The 18,252-nt window shown below is 41.7% G+C and overlaps 3 protein-coding genes across 6 annotated transcripts; all 3 read right to left on the bottom strand.

The window, feature by feature from the left end:
* Nucleotides 1-4,290, bottom strand: LOC123743076 (uncharacterized). Its single transcript, XM_045717869.2, has 2 exons — nt 3,834-4,290; nt 1-3,620 (listed from the first exon to the last, which is right to left on the bottom strand). The coding sequence occupies exon 2, from the start codon at nt 3,144-3,146 to the stop codon at nt 1,713-1,715; it is 1,434 nt and encodes a 477-aa protein (XP_045573825.2). The 5' UTR covers nt 3,147-3,620; nt 3,834-4,290; the 3' UTR covers nt 1-1,712.
* Nucleotides 4,291-5,298: 1,008 nt separating this feature from the next.
* On the bottom strand, nt 5,299-13,550 carry LOC106604202 (beta-1,4-galactosyltransferase 7). 4 transcript variants are annotated; one of them, XM_014198636.3, is made up of 7 exons: nt 12,802-13,549; nt 12,429-12,470; nt 11,700-12,032; nt 11,217-11,442; nt 8,678-8,761; nt 6,718-6,822; nt 5,299-6,576 (listed from the first exon to the last, which is right to left on the bottom strand). In XM_014198636.3, the coding sequence occupies exons 1-7, from the start codon at nt 12,852-12,854 to the stop codon at nt 6,421-6,423; spliced, it is 999 nt and encodes a 332-aa protein (XP_014054111.2). In that variant the 5' UTR covers nt 12,855-13,549; the 3' UTR covers nt 5,299-6,420. The 4 variants fall into 4 exon arrangements, with proteins under 4 accessions (XP_014054111.2, XP_045573828.1, XP_014054113.2 ...); XM_045717872.2 differs by having other exon boundaries at nt 12,429-12,582; XM_014198638.3 differs by lacking the exon at nt 12,429-12,470 and having other exon boundaries at nt 12,802-13,550.
* A 548-nt stretch (nt 13,551-14,098) lies between these two features.
* LOC106604203 (transmembrane emp24 domain-containing protein 9) lies at nt 14,099-18,048 on the bottom strand. The gene is made up of 5 exons (XM_014198640.3): nt 17,851-18,048; nt 17,178-17,278; nt 16,900-17,025; nt 16,588-16,734; nt 14,099-15,806 (listed from the first exon to the last, which is right to left on the bottom strand). The coding sequence occupies exons 1-5, from the start codon at nt 17,996-17,998 to the stop codon at nt 15,657-15,659; spliced, it is 672 nt and encodes a 223-aa protein (XP_014054115.1). The 5' UTR covers nt 17,999-18,048; the 3' UTR covers nt 14,099-15,656.
* Between the last annotated feature and the right edge of the window lie 204 nt (nt 18,049-18,252).

The raw sequence follows: 18,252 nt of genomic DNA on the forward strand, positions 1-18,252 counted from the left end.
CATGAGCCGTTTTATAGAACTCTGCTGAATGGAACATTCATCGACACATCAGGTCATTACAGATTACCTTTATGGTTTCAGTACATTGAATGAGAAATGGAATGAAGAAAACAGTCCCCTTATTAAATATACATTGTCGTTGATGATATTAATTCAGCATTTTAATAATAACTTTATCAATTCAAATAGTTACAATATTGCCCTATTTAAGTACATTTGTCAAGGGTAAAGTTGAAGGGCATCATTTTTGTCAAATCTTGTGCTGGTTTAATAATTTCTTTTCATTTACATTTAATTTGGTGGTAAATGAATGATTTCAAGTGAATGAATTGGTTACTATGGGTGCTCTATTTTTTTTAAATATTTTATTAGGATCTCCATTAGCTGTTGCAAAAGCATCAGCTACTCTTCCTGGGATCCACACAAAACATGAAATATTACCTAATACAGAACATTAATAGACAAAAACAGCTCAAGGACAGAACTACATACATAAAAATAAAAAAACCGTAGCCTCCATGTCAATGCATTCACGCAAACTATTATGTGGTCAATGCCCTCTAGTGGATTTTAATGGTCTCAGTAAAGGTCAGTGCGGGTTGAGCAAAAACCTTTACTTTTTAAGATAATATTGATGTTCTGTTGAAATCAGATCTGGGATAGAATTCATGATATTTTCTATAATTACCTATTTGCAACAAAAAAATGTTTAATTCAATTCAACAATATTATTTTTTATTTTATTTACCCCGAATTACTTTAACTTTATTAGTTATTAATTATATCATGTTAATTCATTTCACACGTATTATTTTTTAATAACTACATAATGGAAACTTCCATCTACAACCTAATTACAATTTTTTAATTTATTTTTTATTTCACTTTTATTTAACCAGGTAGGCAAGTTGAGAACAAGCTCTCAGTTACAACTGCGACCAGGCCAAGATAAAGCAAAGCAGTTCGACACATACAACAACACAGAGTTACACATGGAGTAAACAAGCGTACCGCCAATAACACAATAAAAAAAAAAGAAGGTATATATATATATATATAATTTGTGCAAATGGCGTGAGGAGGAATTTAACCTTGAAGCATATTTAGGCTCAAATTGTGGAACGTTTTGTGCCCTTATGGCTGTCTCTCTCTCTCTCTCCGGACTGTCTGATTTATTTACTCTCGCGCACAAACATTTCCTGTCTCTGTCAGCTCGAGTCCATAAAGGTCAATTAGGGAGAAGAATGTCAGTGTTGGGTCTGACTTTAAGCTTTTACCTCCACACACCTGGCTTCTAGGAACATAATACCTGGTTAAGTGAAGGCCAGTATGCCTGGGGGGACGTCTTAACTCATTGAAAACGAATAAACAGTCTGTAGTGGCCCATAATGCATTAGTCACTCAGTTTGGTGCTATACCTGCAGTCTTCTGTCCATCACACTATTGTCATCCGAGTATATTAGAATTAGTCGATTTGGATGATATATTAATGTAGCCTATAGTTATTTGCAGCAAGTTGTGTGTTCTTTAATAAATCTCCACTTGCTGTTTTGGACAAGGCATTTCCTATATTTTATTCATCATTTCACATCTATAGGTCAAAGGTTTATTAAAAAAAAATAAAAAATACAAGAGAATTGCATATCAAGTAGCTAAAAAATATCAGTCAAAACAACAATATAGAGACAGTGATCAGTCGAAAATATTCCACATTAAGAACAGAAACAACAGCAATACAGGAGGCAAGGCCTATATCCTGGGTTCAGTTCAGAAGGCCTATACCCTGGGTTCAGTTCAGAAGGCCTATATCCTGGGTTCAGTACAGAAGGCCCACACCCTGGGTTCAGTACAGAAGGCCCACACCCTGGGTTCAGTACAGAAGGCCTACACCCTGGGTTCAGTACAGAAGGCCCACACCCTGGGTTCAGTACAGAAGGCCCACACCCTGGGTTCAGTACAGAAGGCCTACATCCTGGGTTCAGTACAGAAGGCCCACACCCTGGGTTCAGTACAGAAGGCCCATATACTGGGTTCAGTACAGAAGGCCCACACCCTGGGTTCAGTACAGAAGGCCCACACCCTGGGTTCAGTACAGAAGGCCTACACCCTGGGTTCAGTACAGAAGGCCTACACCCTGGGTTCAGTACAGAAGGCCTATATCCTGGGTTCAGTACAGAAGGCCTATATCCTGGGTTCAGTACAGAAGGCCTACACCCTGGGTTCAGTTCAGAAGGCCTATATCCTGGGTTCAGTACAGAAGGCCTACACCCTGGGTTCAGTACAGAAGGCCTATATCCTGGGTTCAGTACAGAAGGCCTACACCCTGGGTTCAGTACAGAAGGCCTACACCCTGGGTTCAGTTCAGAAGGCCTATATCCTGGGTTCAGTACAGAAGGCCTACACCCTGGGTTCAGTACAGAAGGCCTATATCCTGGGTTCAGTACAGAAGGCCTACACCCTGGGTTCAGTACAGAAGGCCTATATCCTGGGTTCAGTACAGAAGGCCTACACCCTGGGTTCAGTACAGAAGGCCTACACCCTGGGTTCAGTACAGAAGGCCTACACCCTGGGTTCAGAACAAGGCTATGCCTACACCCTGGGTTCGGAACAAGGCTATGCCTACACCCTGGGTTCAGAACAAGGCTATGCCTACACCCTGGGTTCAGAACAAGGCTATGCCTACACCCTGGGTTCGGAACAAGGCTATGCCTACACCCTGGGTTCAGAACAAGGCTATGCCTACACCCTGGGTTCGGAACAAGGCTATGCCCACACCCTGGGTTCGGAACAAGGCTATGCCTACACCCTGGGTTCGGAACAAGGCTATGCCTACACCCTGGGTTCAGAACAAGGCTATGCCCACACCCTGGGTTCAGAACAAGGCTATGCCCACACCCTGGGTTCGGAACAAGGCTATGCCTACACCCTGGGTTCAGTACAGAAGGCCTACACCCTGGGTTCGGAACAAGGCTATGCCTACACCCTGGGTTCAGAACAAGGCTATGCCCACACCCTGGGTTCGGTACGTGGATAAATGCCACCACATAAACTGAAAGGGAACCCAATAAAAACTCCAGGTGTAAAAGGAAGGCGGGGGAAATTATATCACATAAGGAATGTTGTGATATGAGGAATATAAAATACATTACAAAAATTATGTGGCTAAATCTTCAGTGACTCATAGCCTAGCTGATGAGCAAAAGCATACCATGCCAGGCCACACAGTGGTAAAATATCGGCAATTTTCTCTCTTGTTTGACAAGAATAAGAATTCAACAATCATCATGAATGTGTGTGATGGACTCAAGGCATTTACTAATATAAAACACATTTTAAAAAATACACCCATGACTCGTCATTGTCCACGGAAATCAACTAATCCTCCTCCTTGCTCGATGTTTCACCCTTAGTGTGTCTCTCCGGTACAACGACCATGTCCCCGTGGGCCTTCCTCCACCGCGTTCTCCTGTCCTGGAACCAGACTTTGACCTGTGTCTCGGTCAGTCTGAGCGATGAGGCCAGAAAAATCTTCTCCGTCCGGTGATCATGTACCGCTGCTTACTGCACACCTCTTCTACTTTAGTCAGCTGGTTGTCGGTGTGTAGATAGTGCGGAATCTCCTGCTGAGAGAAAACAAACATTCATTTGCTATATATTCTTAATTATACATTATCCCAATGATCCTTATTCCATTTGGAATATATAGAGGAGTCAGATCATCAGTTTTACAATACAATTCAATGCGAGACCTATAATGTATATGCTACTATCCTTTGGACCATAACAATAAAAGTCGGAAACATTTACGACATAAATTAAACTTTAAATCTTACCGTTCTACAGAACTTGATTATAACCACTTAGACGCCTCTAGTAAACTGGGTGAAGTGAATTTGTGTCTCCAAAATGAGCCCAAGTCAGCATCGCAGGATGGTGCAGTGCGCCTCCGCCTGGTCGCTGGATGTGCATGGCTTGTTGTGTGGCTGCTTCCCCGGAAGGACCCACGGAATGGATCACTTCTACACTGAAGGATCACGCTTTTTTTGTCTGTGTTGTTGATAGAATCGTGATTGGCAAGCATGAGGAGATGTCCGTTGCTCCACCATAAAAAGGAAAGTATGATGGTAATGAGAAAGGAGATGTCCCGTTGAGGGAACTCGCGCTCAGGCTTCCTCTCGTCATGCTGCGCGGTTGAGTGTGGCTCAATGTGGCTCCTTCTCCAGGCGGGAGGCGAGGACTTTATACCCCGCCTCAACAGATAGATCAGAGGGCCTGAGAGGTGTTGTCCCATCGAGTCAGAAACTACTTTGAGGAGATTAGTGTAAACCTTTCCTGATGGGGCTTGTCCTAAATGGGGCCGTGTTCTGGTCGACCAAGAGCCGATGGATCAATTATGACCTGACAAACACTTCAGACAGGAGCTTTGCATGCCGGGCTGAAGTGACAAATCAACACAATCATGTTTCAGTAGACAGGCCTAAAGGTTTTCATTGTGATATTCAAATGAAATAACGATCTAATCGAAAACGAATGCCATTGGATTTCGGGAAACGTCTGCCCCCAGAATTAGGCAAAGTTGCCATTGAGTGAGACTTAGTTTGTGCTTATGAAATAAATGTGCTATAGTCTTTTCTATAAATATTAGGCTACAAAAGGCATACAACATAATCGCATATGGACAGGACATATGGTCGCTTGCTCCCTAGGCTATTTAAATGCAATAATGAATCTTTTCATGGTCATGAAGCAGAAATAGGCCTAACTACTACAGTCTTGAGCCGACTTTAAATGCATAACAAGTTATGCTTGATTTTATAAACTTACAATACATTTACATTTCAGACAGGCTATTGTAGACTTCTTGGTAGTGATACAAGTATCTACTGGATTCAAAATGTGTCTTGTCTATAACCAGCGGGACAATGCAGGGTTGACTTCAAAGGCTGTTTACAGGATCAGGAAGATTAAAGACACCTGGAATGACAGGCTAGTGGTCGCTTTAAGCACCTGAAATCTAAACAACAGGTTACACACCTTCATTTACACTGTCAAGCAAAGTGCCATCAGTTATTAACTAACCCTATAAGCATTTCCTGAGAAGGTTTCAACTGAAACAAGTACTTTTCAATTCTAGTGAGAAACGTCAACATAACGAAGTCTAAGTACAATGGTCTTCTGTCATACAGAACTTCAAACTGATCAGTTAGATCCTGTTAAGTATTGAAAATACGATACAGATGTGTTAATCATATTATGTACAATGAAGACATTTATAATGAGAATAAGACAATGTGCATGTTTTTCCCGGGGTTTTGAGTCATAACTTTATATAAATACTGAATATTGTACAAATACATTTTTCAGTACCATCATTCAAAAAGACATTGCAGCAGTATGATATATGGCCAAACTGTTGTAACATACGCTTGACATTACCTAAACATATGTTCATTTACCCAAACATACTTTCATAATATCAAGTCGTTCTCTGAAAACGTTCTAAAAGCACAAACTGTAAACCTTAAAAGCTGATTTACCATCAACAACAAACCCAAAATGGCACTCTGATACTCAACTCACTACTAGTTGACTACATGATGGGTCACAATGGATACCGGATGAGAATACAGCGCTATGTATCATGGAGGTGGCATGCCAATCCGGTGCATTACAAGTTCAGAAAGAAAACCCTTTCATAGTAAACTAACTCTGATGATAAGACATTAAGCCAGACAGTACAGCAGAGTTCAACTGAAGGACAGAAAAGTGATTCCTGAAAATGATCCACTGGTATCACACCCAGCAACAGACCACCCTACATCCCACTGCTGGTTGGCCTCCGAAGCTAAGCAGGGTTGGTCCTTGTCTGTCCCTGGATAAACAGATACAAAGGACTTTGCTTATGATTTCAGTACACCTTTCCTTTCATGTGTCGTCAATATTGGCAAAGCGTCTGTAGTTTAAAGCCCCTGATGTTAGGCCTGCATGAGATCCAGTCACTCACAGTTCTGAATGCAAGCCAGACGGCTACGCTGCAGTTCTAAAGGACAACATCATTTAGCTAGTTTATAAATACATTCCATCTCTCCAATGAGGGAAGGCGTTGCTGGGTTCAAAGGTCAGAGGCCAAAGCCTCTTTTCTGGACCGGCCAGAATATGGTACCCATGTCTCCTGGTGCGGTTGTTTGTTTTAGCCATGTCCTCAGGACCAGAAACTGTCCCGACGTAGCACAGCAAGCAGGGGCTAACAGCACCCCTTCTGTAGCACCAGGGTCATATTCATTAGGGCACACAAAAACAAGTGTTTCTCATTGGAGAAGCTCAGGTAGTCCCTCCCTGTTTTAGTTTGTTTTCTTCCGTTTGATGGATAATGAACATAACCCAGATGAGAGGCAGCATAGGTCTATCATGGAGGCCATCTTAGTTCAACAGACACCAGGGAGTCTTGTCCGTGTCACACCCCAGTTTGATGTTGAGGACAGTGACAGGGGCTCCACTAATAGTCAGCTCCTGTCTCGACTCCACCTTGTACTGCAAGTTAGTCAACCCGCCCTCAGGGTCAACCTTGAATTGTTCCTTCCAAAAAACGAGGACAGAAAAACAATGTCAGTACTGTGATTAGAAATACAACCCGAGGAGATCAATCCAGTATCTGTCTGAGAATAGAACACATAACAATACAACACGGTAGTAGGTGTCCAGTGAATGCATCTCTACCTGTTTCTGTGCAGCCACTCTCTTCTGGTCTCTCTTCCTCCAGGCAGGGTCATGGATGTGGCGAAAGGTTTTATACCCTGTTTTTATCCCACTGGGCCTGAAGAGCTGACAAACAGAAAATGACAGATTGATTATATTATTCATAGTATTTAGAGACGTGGCGGCAGCTGTTTTGCTGATCTACATGCAAACGTACTCTTGAGTTGTTCTACTATGTAGGGAGATGTATCAGATACTGATGCTAATCCGTCATTGGCTTATCATTCTTTTGGAGTATTTTCAGGGATTAACCCAAATTCCTAGCTATGTCGGTCTCTTTGTGACACGTACAGTGAGGGGAAAAAAGTATTTGATCCCCTGCTGATTTTGTACGTTTGCCCACTGACAAAGAAATGATCAGTCTATAATTTTAATGGTAGGTTTATTTGAACAGTGAGAGACAGAATAACAACAACAAAAATCCAGAAAAACGCATGTCAAAAATGTTATAAAATGATTTGCATTTTAATGAGGGAAATAAGTATTTGACCCCTCTGCAAAACATGACTTAGTACTTGCTGGCAAAACCCTTGTTGGCAATCACAGAGGTCAGACGTTTCTTGTAGTTGGCCACCAGGTTTGCACACATCTCAGGAGGGATTTTGTCCCACTCCTCTTTGCAGATCTTCTCCAAGTCATTAAGGTTTCGAGGCTGACGTTTGGCAACTCGAACCTTCAGCTCCCTCCACAGATTGTCTATGGGATTAAGGTCAGGAGACTGGCTAGGCCACTCCAGGACCTTAATGTGCTTCTTCTTGAGCCACTCCTTTGTTGTCTTGGCCATGTGTTTTGGGCCATTGTCATGCTGGAATACCCATCCACGACCCATTTTCAATGCCCTGGCTGAGGGAAGGAGGTTCTCACCCAAGATTTGACGGTGCATGGCCCCGTCCATCGTCCCTTTGATGCGGTGAAGTTGTCCTGTCCCCTTAGCAGAAAAACACCCCCAAAGCATAATGTTTCCACCTCCATGTTTGACGGTGGAGATGGTGTTCTTGGGGTCATAGGCAGCATTCCTCCTCCTCCAAACACGGCGAGTTGAGTTGATGCCAAAGAGCTCCATTTTGGTCTCATCTGACCACAACACCTTCACCCAGTTGTCCTCTGAATCATTCAGATGTTCATTGGCAAACTTCAGACGGGCATGTGTATGTGCTTTCTTGAGCAGGGGGACCTTGAGGGCGCTGCAGGATTTCAGTCCTTCACAGCGTAGTGTGTTACCAATTGTTTTCTTGGTGACCATGGTCCCAGCTGCCTTGAGATCATTGACAAGATCCTCCCGTGTAGTTCTGGGCTGATTCCTCATCGTTCTCATGATCATTGCAACCCCACAAGGTGAGATCTTGCATGGAGCCCCAGGCCGAGGGAGATTGACAGTTCTTTTGTGTTTATTCCATTTGCGAATAATCGCACCAACTGTTGTCACCTTCTCACCAAGCTGCTTGGCGATGGTCTTGTAGCCCATTCCAGCCTTGTGTAGGTCTACAATCTTGTCCATGACATCCTTGGAGAGCTCTTTGGTCTTGGCCATGGTGGAGAGTTTGGAATCTGATTGATTGATTGCTTCTGTGGACAGGTGTCTTTTTTACAGGTAACAAGCTGAGATTAGGAGCACTCCCTTTAAGAGTGTGCTCCTAATCTCAGCTCGTTACCTGTATAAAAGACACCTGGGAGCCAGAAATCTTTCTGATTGAGAGGGGGTCAAATACTTATTTCCCTCATTAAAATGCAAATCAATTTATAACATTTTTGGCATGCGTTTTTCTTGATTTTTGTTGTTGTTATTCTGTCTCTCACTGTTCAAATAAACCTGCCATTAAAAGTATAGACGGATCCTTTATTTGTCAGTGGGCAAATGTACAAAATCAGCAGGCGATCAAATACTTTTTTCCCCTCACTGTAAAGGACAGTCCTGGTTTACCTGTAATCCAGCAGTTCTTAGTCTCCTGTAGAATTCATCGTCTTCTCTTCCCCATCCCCAGAACCGGTTGGACATGCCGTTGCACTTCAGGAACACAGAACATGACACAGCTAAAACAACACACCACAATCATACAATTATTATGATCTATCCTGATGCCTAGTCACTTTACCCTGCCTTCATGTACATGTTCATCTCTGCACATTGATCTGGTACTGGTGCTCCCTGTATATAGCTCCACATTGATCTGGTACTTCCTGTATATAGCTCCACATTGATCTGGTACTGGTACTCCCTGTATATAGCTCCACATTGATCTGGTACTCCCTGTATATAGCTCCACATTGATCTGGTACTGGTACTCCCTGTATATAGCTCCACATTGATCTGGTACTGGTACTCCCTGTATATAGCTCCACATTGATCTGGTACTTCCTGTATATAGCTCCACATTGATCTGGTACTGGTACTCCCTGTATATAGCTCCACATTGATCTGGTACTCCCTGTATATAGCTCCACATTGATCTGGTACTGGTACTCCCTGTATATAGCTCCACATTGATCTGGTACTCCCTGTATATAGCTCCACATTGATCTGGTACTCCCTGTATATAGCTCCACATTGATCTGGTACTGGTACTCCCTGTATATAGCTCCACATTGATCTGGTACTGGTATTCCCTGTATATAGCTCCACATTGATCTGGTACTGGTATTCCCTGTATATAGCTCCACATTGATCTGGTACTGGTACTCCCTGTATATAGCTCCACATTGATCTGGTACTGGTACTCCCTGTATATAGCTCCACATTGATCTGGTACTGGTACTCCCTGTATATAGCTCCACATTGATCTGGTACTGGTACTTCCTGTATATAGCTCCACATTGATCTGGTACTGGTACTCCCTGTATATAGCTCCACATTGATCTGGTACTCCCTGTATATAGCTCCACATTGATCTGGTACTGGTATTCCCTGTATATAGCTCCACATTGATCTGGTACTGGTACTCCCTGTATATAGCTCCACATTGATCTGGTACTGGTACTCCCTGTATATAGCTCCACATTGATCTGGTACTGGTACTCCCTGTATATAGCTCCACATTGATCTGGTACTGGTACTCCCTGTATATAGCTCCACATTGATCTGGTACTCCCTGTATATAGCTCCACATTGATCTGGTACTGGTACTCCCTGTATATAGCTCCACATTGATCTGGTACTGGTACTCCCTGTATATAGCTCCACATTGATCTGGTACTGGTACTCCCTGTATATAGCTCCACATTGATCTTGTTCTGGTACTCCCTGTATATAGCTCCACATTGATCTGGTACTCCCTGTATATAGCTCCACATTGATCTGGTACTGGTACTCCCTGTATATAGCTCCACATTGATCTGGTACTGGTACTCCCTGTATATAGCTCCACATTGATCTGGTACTGGTACTCCCTGTATATAGCTCCACATTGATCTGGTACTCCCTGTATATAGCCTCACATTGATCTGGTACTGGTACTCCCTGTATATAGCTCCACATTGATCTGGTACTGGTACTCCCTGTATATAGCTCCACATTGATCTGGTACTGGTACTCCCTGTATATAGCTCCACATTGATCTGGTACTGGTACTCCCTGTATATAGCTCCACATTGATCTGGTACTCCCTGTATATAGCTCCACATTGATCTGGTACTCCCTGTATATAGCTCCACATTGATCTGGTACTGGTACTCCCTGTATATAGCTCCACATTGATCTGGTACTCCCTGTATATAGCTCCACATTGATCTGGTACTGGTACTCCCTGTATATAGCTCCACATTGATCTGGTACTGGTACTCCCTGTATATAGCTCCACATTGATCTGGTACTCCCTGTATATAGCCTCACATTGATCTGGTACTGGTACTCCCTGTATATAGCTCCACATTGATCTGGTACTCCCTGTATATAGCTCCACATTGATCTGGTACTCCCTGTATATAGCTCCACATTGATCTGGTACTCCCTGTATATAGCTCCACATTGATCTGGTACTTCCTGTATATAGCTCCACATTGATCTGGTACTTCCTGTATATAGCTCCACATTGATCTGGTACTCCCTGTATATAGATCCACATTGATCTGGTACTTCCTGTATATAGCTCCACATTGATCTGGTACTGGTACTTCCTGTATATAGCTCCACATTGATCTGGTACTTCCTGTATATAGCTCCACATTGATCTGGTACTTCCTGTATATAGCTCCACATTGATCTGGTACTTCCTGTATATAGCTCCATTTTTGTGTATTTTATTTCTCTTGTGTTACTATTTTTAAACTCTGCATCATTGGTAAGGGCTCTTAAGTAAGCATTTCACGGTAATGTCTGCACCAGCTGTATTCAGTGCATGTGACAAATAATTGTATTTTAATATGTGCATGGGTAAAAAAAAAAAAATATTGAACATATTGGCGCTTTGAAGTGCTGTCTATTATTATGGATAATGAATGATTGACTTAACAATAGGCTAACCTACCATGTGATAATGCTGTTTGGTGAGCAGCAGGATTCCTCCCACGTATGTCTTGTAGTGATACAGGGGGTGCAGCTCTGGTGAGGCCACGTGGAAAGGGCCCTCCTCTGGGAAACCATAGTCCAGAGCTTCATTCAGAGGTAACAAGTCCACATCATGCATGGCGATGTAATCGGTGTCGTTACCACTCTCCGTGTAACCAACGTTAATGAGAGAGGCTCTGTTGAACCTGTGGTGAGATATGGGTGGAACTCATTATTTACTTCCAGGAGGAGTCAATATTTATTTGGTAAGGCGCAAATCACCTAGGCACACATCCAGACTATAGTTCCCCTGTGCCAATCAGAATTCATCAACCACCATAGGACTGAAATAGAATAGAACAGGATAGAACAGAATAGAATATGTTGTGGTCTTCAGATTAGACAACACTTCTGTTGTAGGCCTAATGACTAACAAGGCAAAATAACGTCTTCCATCACTTACCGATAGTGATCCATCTGGTTGATTACGAAGATCTTATGCAGTATTTTCTTGTTGTTCAAGAAGGTGTGCATGAAGGGGACAAACACCAACAGCTCCTCAAACCTCTCCCTGAAAGGTATCAGGAGGGCCAGCTTGTGAGGACCCCAGGAAGGGTCGTCCGCAGCGGATGCCTGTCTGTCCAGCGGACAGGGCTGATGTTGGAGGCGCCTGTCATCCACTACAACCCGGCCCATGTCTCCTGTACAGCTGAGTTGGAGCCATAGGAGGGAGACCAGTACCGGAACCACACACAGACCAAATAGTTTGTAGACAGTGCATTTCCCAGACCAGAATCTGAAAGTAGAAGTAATAGCAAGTCTCATATTGAGCAATGTTGTGAAGTCAATCAATGTTATGACGCACACCTTCACCACAAATTGATCAAGTGCCATGCATGTAAAAGTGAGCGGTTAAGTAGCCCGAAAGACATCACATTGTCATTGGAAAACAGCTAATAGTTCAAAATGTTTCAATAACTCAGTTAGGTATTAGTATTGTACATTAAAACGCTTGCACAACCAAACCCATATACACTGTATGCATTGGCTACGTCTAGATTATAAGGCTGAGTGGCTGATTTAAAATACTTCCATGCAATTTTTACCAGCAAACAAACAAATCAATGCACCAACATTATTTCACACAACAAAATCTGAGAGTAACACACTTCTATTGTAGTCAGCTACTCACTGATTACGCTCTTCTGGACGAGGTACTTTTGGTGTCTCATTTCTTTGAGGTTGAACAATACCAAGAAATGATGTGAAATACTTTAACCATCTTCAACACCTGCCTGCAATCCATTTTACACCAGCTGCATTCTCAAACGTTTTTGAGAAATAGGCTAGTGGCCCAATGTAATAGAGATTTAGGCTTTAGTGTACCTACAGTAGTAGTGCATTTTTATGATTCACATAGGCCTCACTAGTAGATAAAAATGACATTTTACTAGTTTGCTAATGTCTTGAAATGCATAAATCTGTTCCCTCATCTAGCCTAACCAGTCTAGGATTGGATAATCTCTCATTGTTAACATCAGATACCAAATACCGTTATGTTTTACCTTCTGTCTTCTTTGAAATAGAGGACTGGTTTTCTTCTAGATGAATACATCATTTTCAAAAATGCAAATGACAACAGCTTCAAGGTTGCACAGAAAAAATAAGAGTATTGCTATTCCCCAGATTTTGACAGTAGTTAGCTACTCATGAAACAGAGAATGTTTTTGTCGTGATTCTACAATCGAACTTCTCCATTCTTCATGGTTCTCTCCTTTGCAGTCGGATTTCGATGTTCTTGTCATATTCTTCCTCGAAATGTCACAATACGCCTTTGGTTACTGACATTCCGTGTCAATTTTCTTGTTACATTGGCAAAGCTTTGGCTTGACGCTGGCTAATGACTAGCGAGCTTTCTAACAGGGGTGTAATCATTAGTCCAAAGTGTTGTAAAACGTTTTACAGCTAAAACGAGTTGGACACGATATTGGACACGTTCGGGTAGGTCCAGACCCATTTCCTTCCGTTTAAAGAAACGTTTTGGAACGGAATCGGCGTAATGAAGACGCCCCGGGTGGACACGTGGCAACATAGAGGAGCATGGGAAATGTTGTTCCTACCCGCCATGACCTACCGCACAGTGAGACCCGTGGATTTCGGGAAGCAAAAGAAGTCTAGCAACAAACTACACAAATATAATTTGTTTCGATAATTAACGGTGTGTTTCACACACACTACCATACGAAAGTTACATTGACATAATTCGTTAGTTCACTAAAAGAGCTTCTACTCACGAACATATCACAACCTGTTTTTCTAAAGTTCGCCGAAGACATTGCTCCGGGAGAAACACATTATCAAGACTAAACATTCCTATGCATTTGGGGAACTATAGAACGCATTCCCAATGGATGGACCCACGTCTGATCTATTTTTGTTTGGCAAAGTGTCTTGGGAAATAGTAATTCAAGCTAGCTAGCCAAAGGTCACAACTTTATATTTGACTGCAATTTAGACACGTTTTCAAATTTACAGAATCTAAAATATTCCCACCCAAAATAAACCATTAAAATCAATTAAATTAAAATCACACTCAATCTCTGACATCTAACCATAACAACAAAAAAAAAACACCAATGATGAACTAACACAATTAGGAATCATTTTGGGAACATTAAGGATACACAAAAAAAACAGATTAACTGAACAAAAATGTTTTTGCAAAAATGATCCAGTATAGTTAATAATTGTTTTATGATAGACAAGAAGCAAAGACTGCTTTCTGGCTAAATACTTTAAGTGTACAATGGATGTTTACCCACGAATCAACTCCTTGTGCATGATGAGAACTGGAGCAAACTGTTAACCTGGACAGCAGTTCTTTATTGAAATAAATCAGTGTCTTCATAACTCTACTTGAGTATTTGGAGAAAGGAAATGGACAAAACAGAAGCCAAAAACACCATCTCTCCTGGTTCACTTAGATATGCAGTATAGATGGAGAGAAAAAAAACAAGCAAATCTCTTTAAATCAATATTCACTTGACCATCATCAAGTCAATGGATTGTGGTAAGTGAACATCTTTGGCAGTGTATTCAGCAAGTTAGGGAGAAACTGTGAACTGCTTTCTTACTTAAGCAAATGCATAGCTAGTATTTCACATTACTTTTTGTCTTCCATAGAACTACCATATTAACATCAGACACTATCACCACCCTTTAACTAAAATGTCATGTTTCTTGTCTCACTTTCCAGCTTTATAAATTGAACATTAAATAAAACACAGACAGAGCCCGTATTCAGTAAGCGTCTCAGAGTAGAAGTGCTGAGCTAGGATCAGCTTTCACTTTTAAATCAAAATGAATAGCAAGGGGTAACAGATACTAGATCAGAAAGCCTACTCCAATGCGCTTTGTGAATACAGATACTGGCTAACAAGACAGGAGAAGATTCCACATTTTCAAGAGCTCCATAAAAAAAAAAAAAATGGATGTCTTTCTGTTTCTAAACACACAGACCACAACTGACACTAAATACATCTGGGGTTGAAACATAAATTCATTTGAATCTAAATAAAAACATCCAGACACAAAGACCAGTATGCACACATGACCAAAAATACATTTCATAAATCAAGTCACCATTTCTGTTGTATGGCTCTGAACTAAAATAGGTGATCTCTCTCAGCCAGTAACAAAACCCCATTATAATGCATGTAGAGTGAGAACATTGTCTAATTAGTTTGAAAACACAGCTGTTATTTTGAGAGAAGAGATGCGGCCTGTAATATGACTGACAGTCACAAACAGAAATATATTACGGGGGCGTCGGGGGGCAGTATGTGTTGAGAAAAAAATACAGGTGGTTTTAACCGTCGAAGGACAATGTTTGATATCATCAATTGTATAAAACCATGTTTGATATCACCAATAGTATAAACCATGTTTGATATCATCAATAGTATAAAACAATTTTTTCCCCAGCCTAAAGTAAAACATATAGCATAATGTAGAGGATCATAAATAAACTAATTGCAGACTGATATCTTATAGAAACAGGGATGGGCATTATCAATGTCATAAAAGGGTCTTAAAAATCCAAAAGCAGAGTCCTATCAAAATACAAAGTAATTGGGTGGTTTTCACTGATAGGATGGTAACTTCACCAGTCTGCACATATACTTCTGGGAGCAAACACACATTCGGACTGATGTTTGAGTACTGCATTCAGACCAGGGTTGGGTTCATTTCACTTATCAATTCTGGAAGTGAATTTAAAACCTGAATTGATGAATGAAAAATGCCTCATAGAAAACAATGGGAGAATTTTCAATTGAATAATAGAGTTAAAGTTCACTTCCTGAATTTACTGAATTGATCCCCAACCCAGACTCAGAAACAACAAAATGAGAGTGCAGGTCTACACTAATTTCTTGGCTTCGAAGAAACTCTTGAGATGTCTCATCTGCCAGAAGCCAATGGCCACAAGGATCAATGTCTGAACGATGGACCACCACAGAACCCTCTGGTTTGTGCTCTCACTCGTCTGCCTGAAGCGCTCCTCACGGTACTGAAAAAGACATAGCAAAGCTTTTAGAAATACAAATAGTAGCACACAAGCCAAGGGAATCAATATCTGAACTCCAACCCGACCCCTACTCACTAGTAGATCTGACAGGATAGGATAGGCGGAAGCAATATGGCGATATTCCCACCCAGCCATTCAGAAGACTATATTAAGCCATTACTCAAATCTATCCAATCCCCTCAGATCTACAGGAGTGGCTAGAGTGTGGGGGCTAGAGGTAAATATGGAATTCAGCAAATGTCTTAAATCAAACTGCCTTGAAAAGACTGATATTTTAAGGAGAAAACATTCCACCAAATGGTTCGTTTCGCGTTCATTCCGCTCAGTGTTTTACGGACCACCTGCAGGTAGATGTCTGTGACATTATTTTAGTATTTTTCTACATGTAGAATCAGTTTGTAAATTACAGCCAGCTCTCTTTTCAGAGGTGCCAAGTACTAATGGCAAGCAAACAATACCAGTGTGTCCAGGGCTTTACTCAGCAGGACAGCTGATGTAGACTTGAGTTAGAGTTGGGCTCCCAAGTGACACAGCGGTCTAAGCAGTGCTAGAGGCTTCACTACAGACCCTGGTTTGATCCCAGGCTGTATCACAACCAGCCGTCATCGGAAGTCCCATAGAGCCGGGCACAATTGGCCCAGCGTCGTCCGGGTTAGGGTTTGGCCGGAGTAGGCCGCCATGGTAAATAAGAATTTGTTCTTAACTGACTTGCCTAGTTAAATAAAGGTTAAATAAAAAAAATAACATTTAAAAATGTACTCACCCTCTGATAGTTCTGCTCCTTCTGGATCTGGTCCACTTGCTCCACCAGCTGTCTCACTCTCAGCTGCAGCTCTGTCAGCTTGTCTTTGGCTGCAATCTCTGCATAGTTATTGGTGTGCTCTCCCACTTGGATGTCCAGGTGAACTCTCTGAGGGTGGTTCACAGCAATTCAGAGGAGCATCAACATAGTTATTTTCAAAACACTTACACCCCCCCCATCCCATATTGTATCCTGCCATCAGCTTTTCTTATTGACCCACATTGTGAGTGCAATAGCCTTTTTTCCCCACATTTGTCACACTAATGTACTTACAAGCATTCCTCCAGCGAAGAGGGCAAACTTGGAGGAGTTGGAATGAAGGCAGATCTGATGTTCTCCTGGGGTGTGAGAGGTGAAGGTGAATCTTCCCTCCGAGCCGTACTGACGAGACAGGATCACCTAGAGTCCAGACAAGAAAAAAACACAGGAAGCAACACTTTTTCGGTATAATTACTATTCAATGCAGCTTGGTTTTTAATTATTCTCACAGGGTTCTCTCAGAGAATAACATATGATGTGAATGATACTGGTTTCTGAGTGTAGCATCCTACCTTCTCATCTGGGTCTTTCACCTCAACAAACATCCCCAGACCCTGTGTGGCAGGAAGGTACTCTTCTTTCTGTTTGTCGTACAATTGTGTACGATAGTTTCCTAAAAAGAGAAAAATGCAATTGTTTACACATGCCAGCCAATGACTGCTTCTACCGGTCCTATCTTTACAAGTGGCTAGCTAGAGGGTAAAGTGTTAGGGCCTGGGGTTGTTTCTGGGCAGGACCTACGATATGGATGGTACGACAGTAAAATATGTTGTTACACTAGATATGGTTTATATTTATTAAAGTATCCAAATCATGATAGTTGTAGCTAGTTGACGACATCAATATGACAAGTGTCAGATTTGTATTGTTAGATATTACTGCACTGTTGGAGCTAGAAACATGAGCATTTCGCACCTGCGTTAACATCTGCAAATGTGTACGCCACTAATAAAATTGTATTTGATTTGTATAGCTAACGTTAGCTAACTGGTTAACTTAGTTAGCTAACCTGCTCATGAATTTGAGTAGCTAGCTAGGCAAGTCTGTCAACAAGTCAACTGAAAAGTAAGTTAACAGACACATTTAATGTTGGCTGGCTAGATAACTAGCTAACTAGATAGCTGTTAACGTTAGCTGACATCCCGAGGCTAAATAGCATAGCAATCCCAAGATAACTTTACTGACCGATGATCATGGTTTCATCCGGAATTTCCTCTATGAAGCATTTCTTCTCAGTCTCCCCGATGTGGAAGTACAGCGAAGAGACAAAGGTGTAATAAACGTTCAAAAGCAAAACTAACAACACACAAGACTGCATTTTGACTGCCATCATCTTCCAGGCGATGATAGACGAAGGATGTTGTAATCTGAGTCTGCGCGGACACCAATGCCACGTAACCTATCGCTGGTCATCGTCCAATCAACACTTGAGTTAGACTTGTGGTTATGGTAGTTCTAAGTAATGTTCTTCCGGTTTCATGATTATGCACTACGAATGTATTATTTCTTAACCCAACACTCACAAAACGAATGAAAATAATTAACTGACTATGGTCTTCAATTTAGATATCAATTAGTTTAAGCTAA

This window comes from Salmo salar, chromosome 05, assembly GCF_965601325.2.
Source record: "Salmo salar chromosome 05, fSalSal1, whole genome shotgun sequence".
Taxonomy (NCBI): domain Eukaryota; kingdom Metazoa; phylum Chordata; class Actinopteri; order Salmoniformes; family Salmonidae; genus Salmo; species Salmo salar.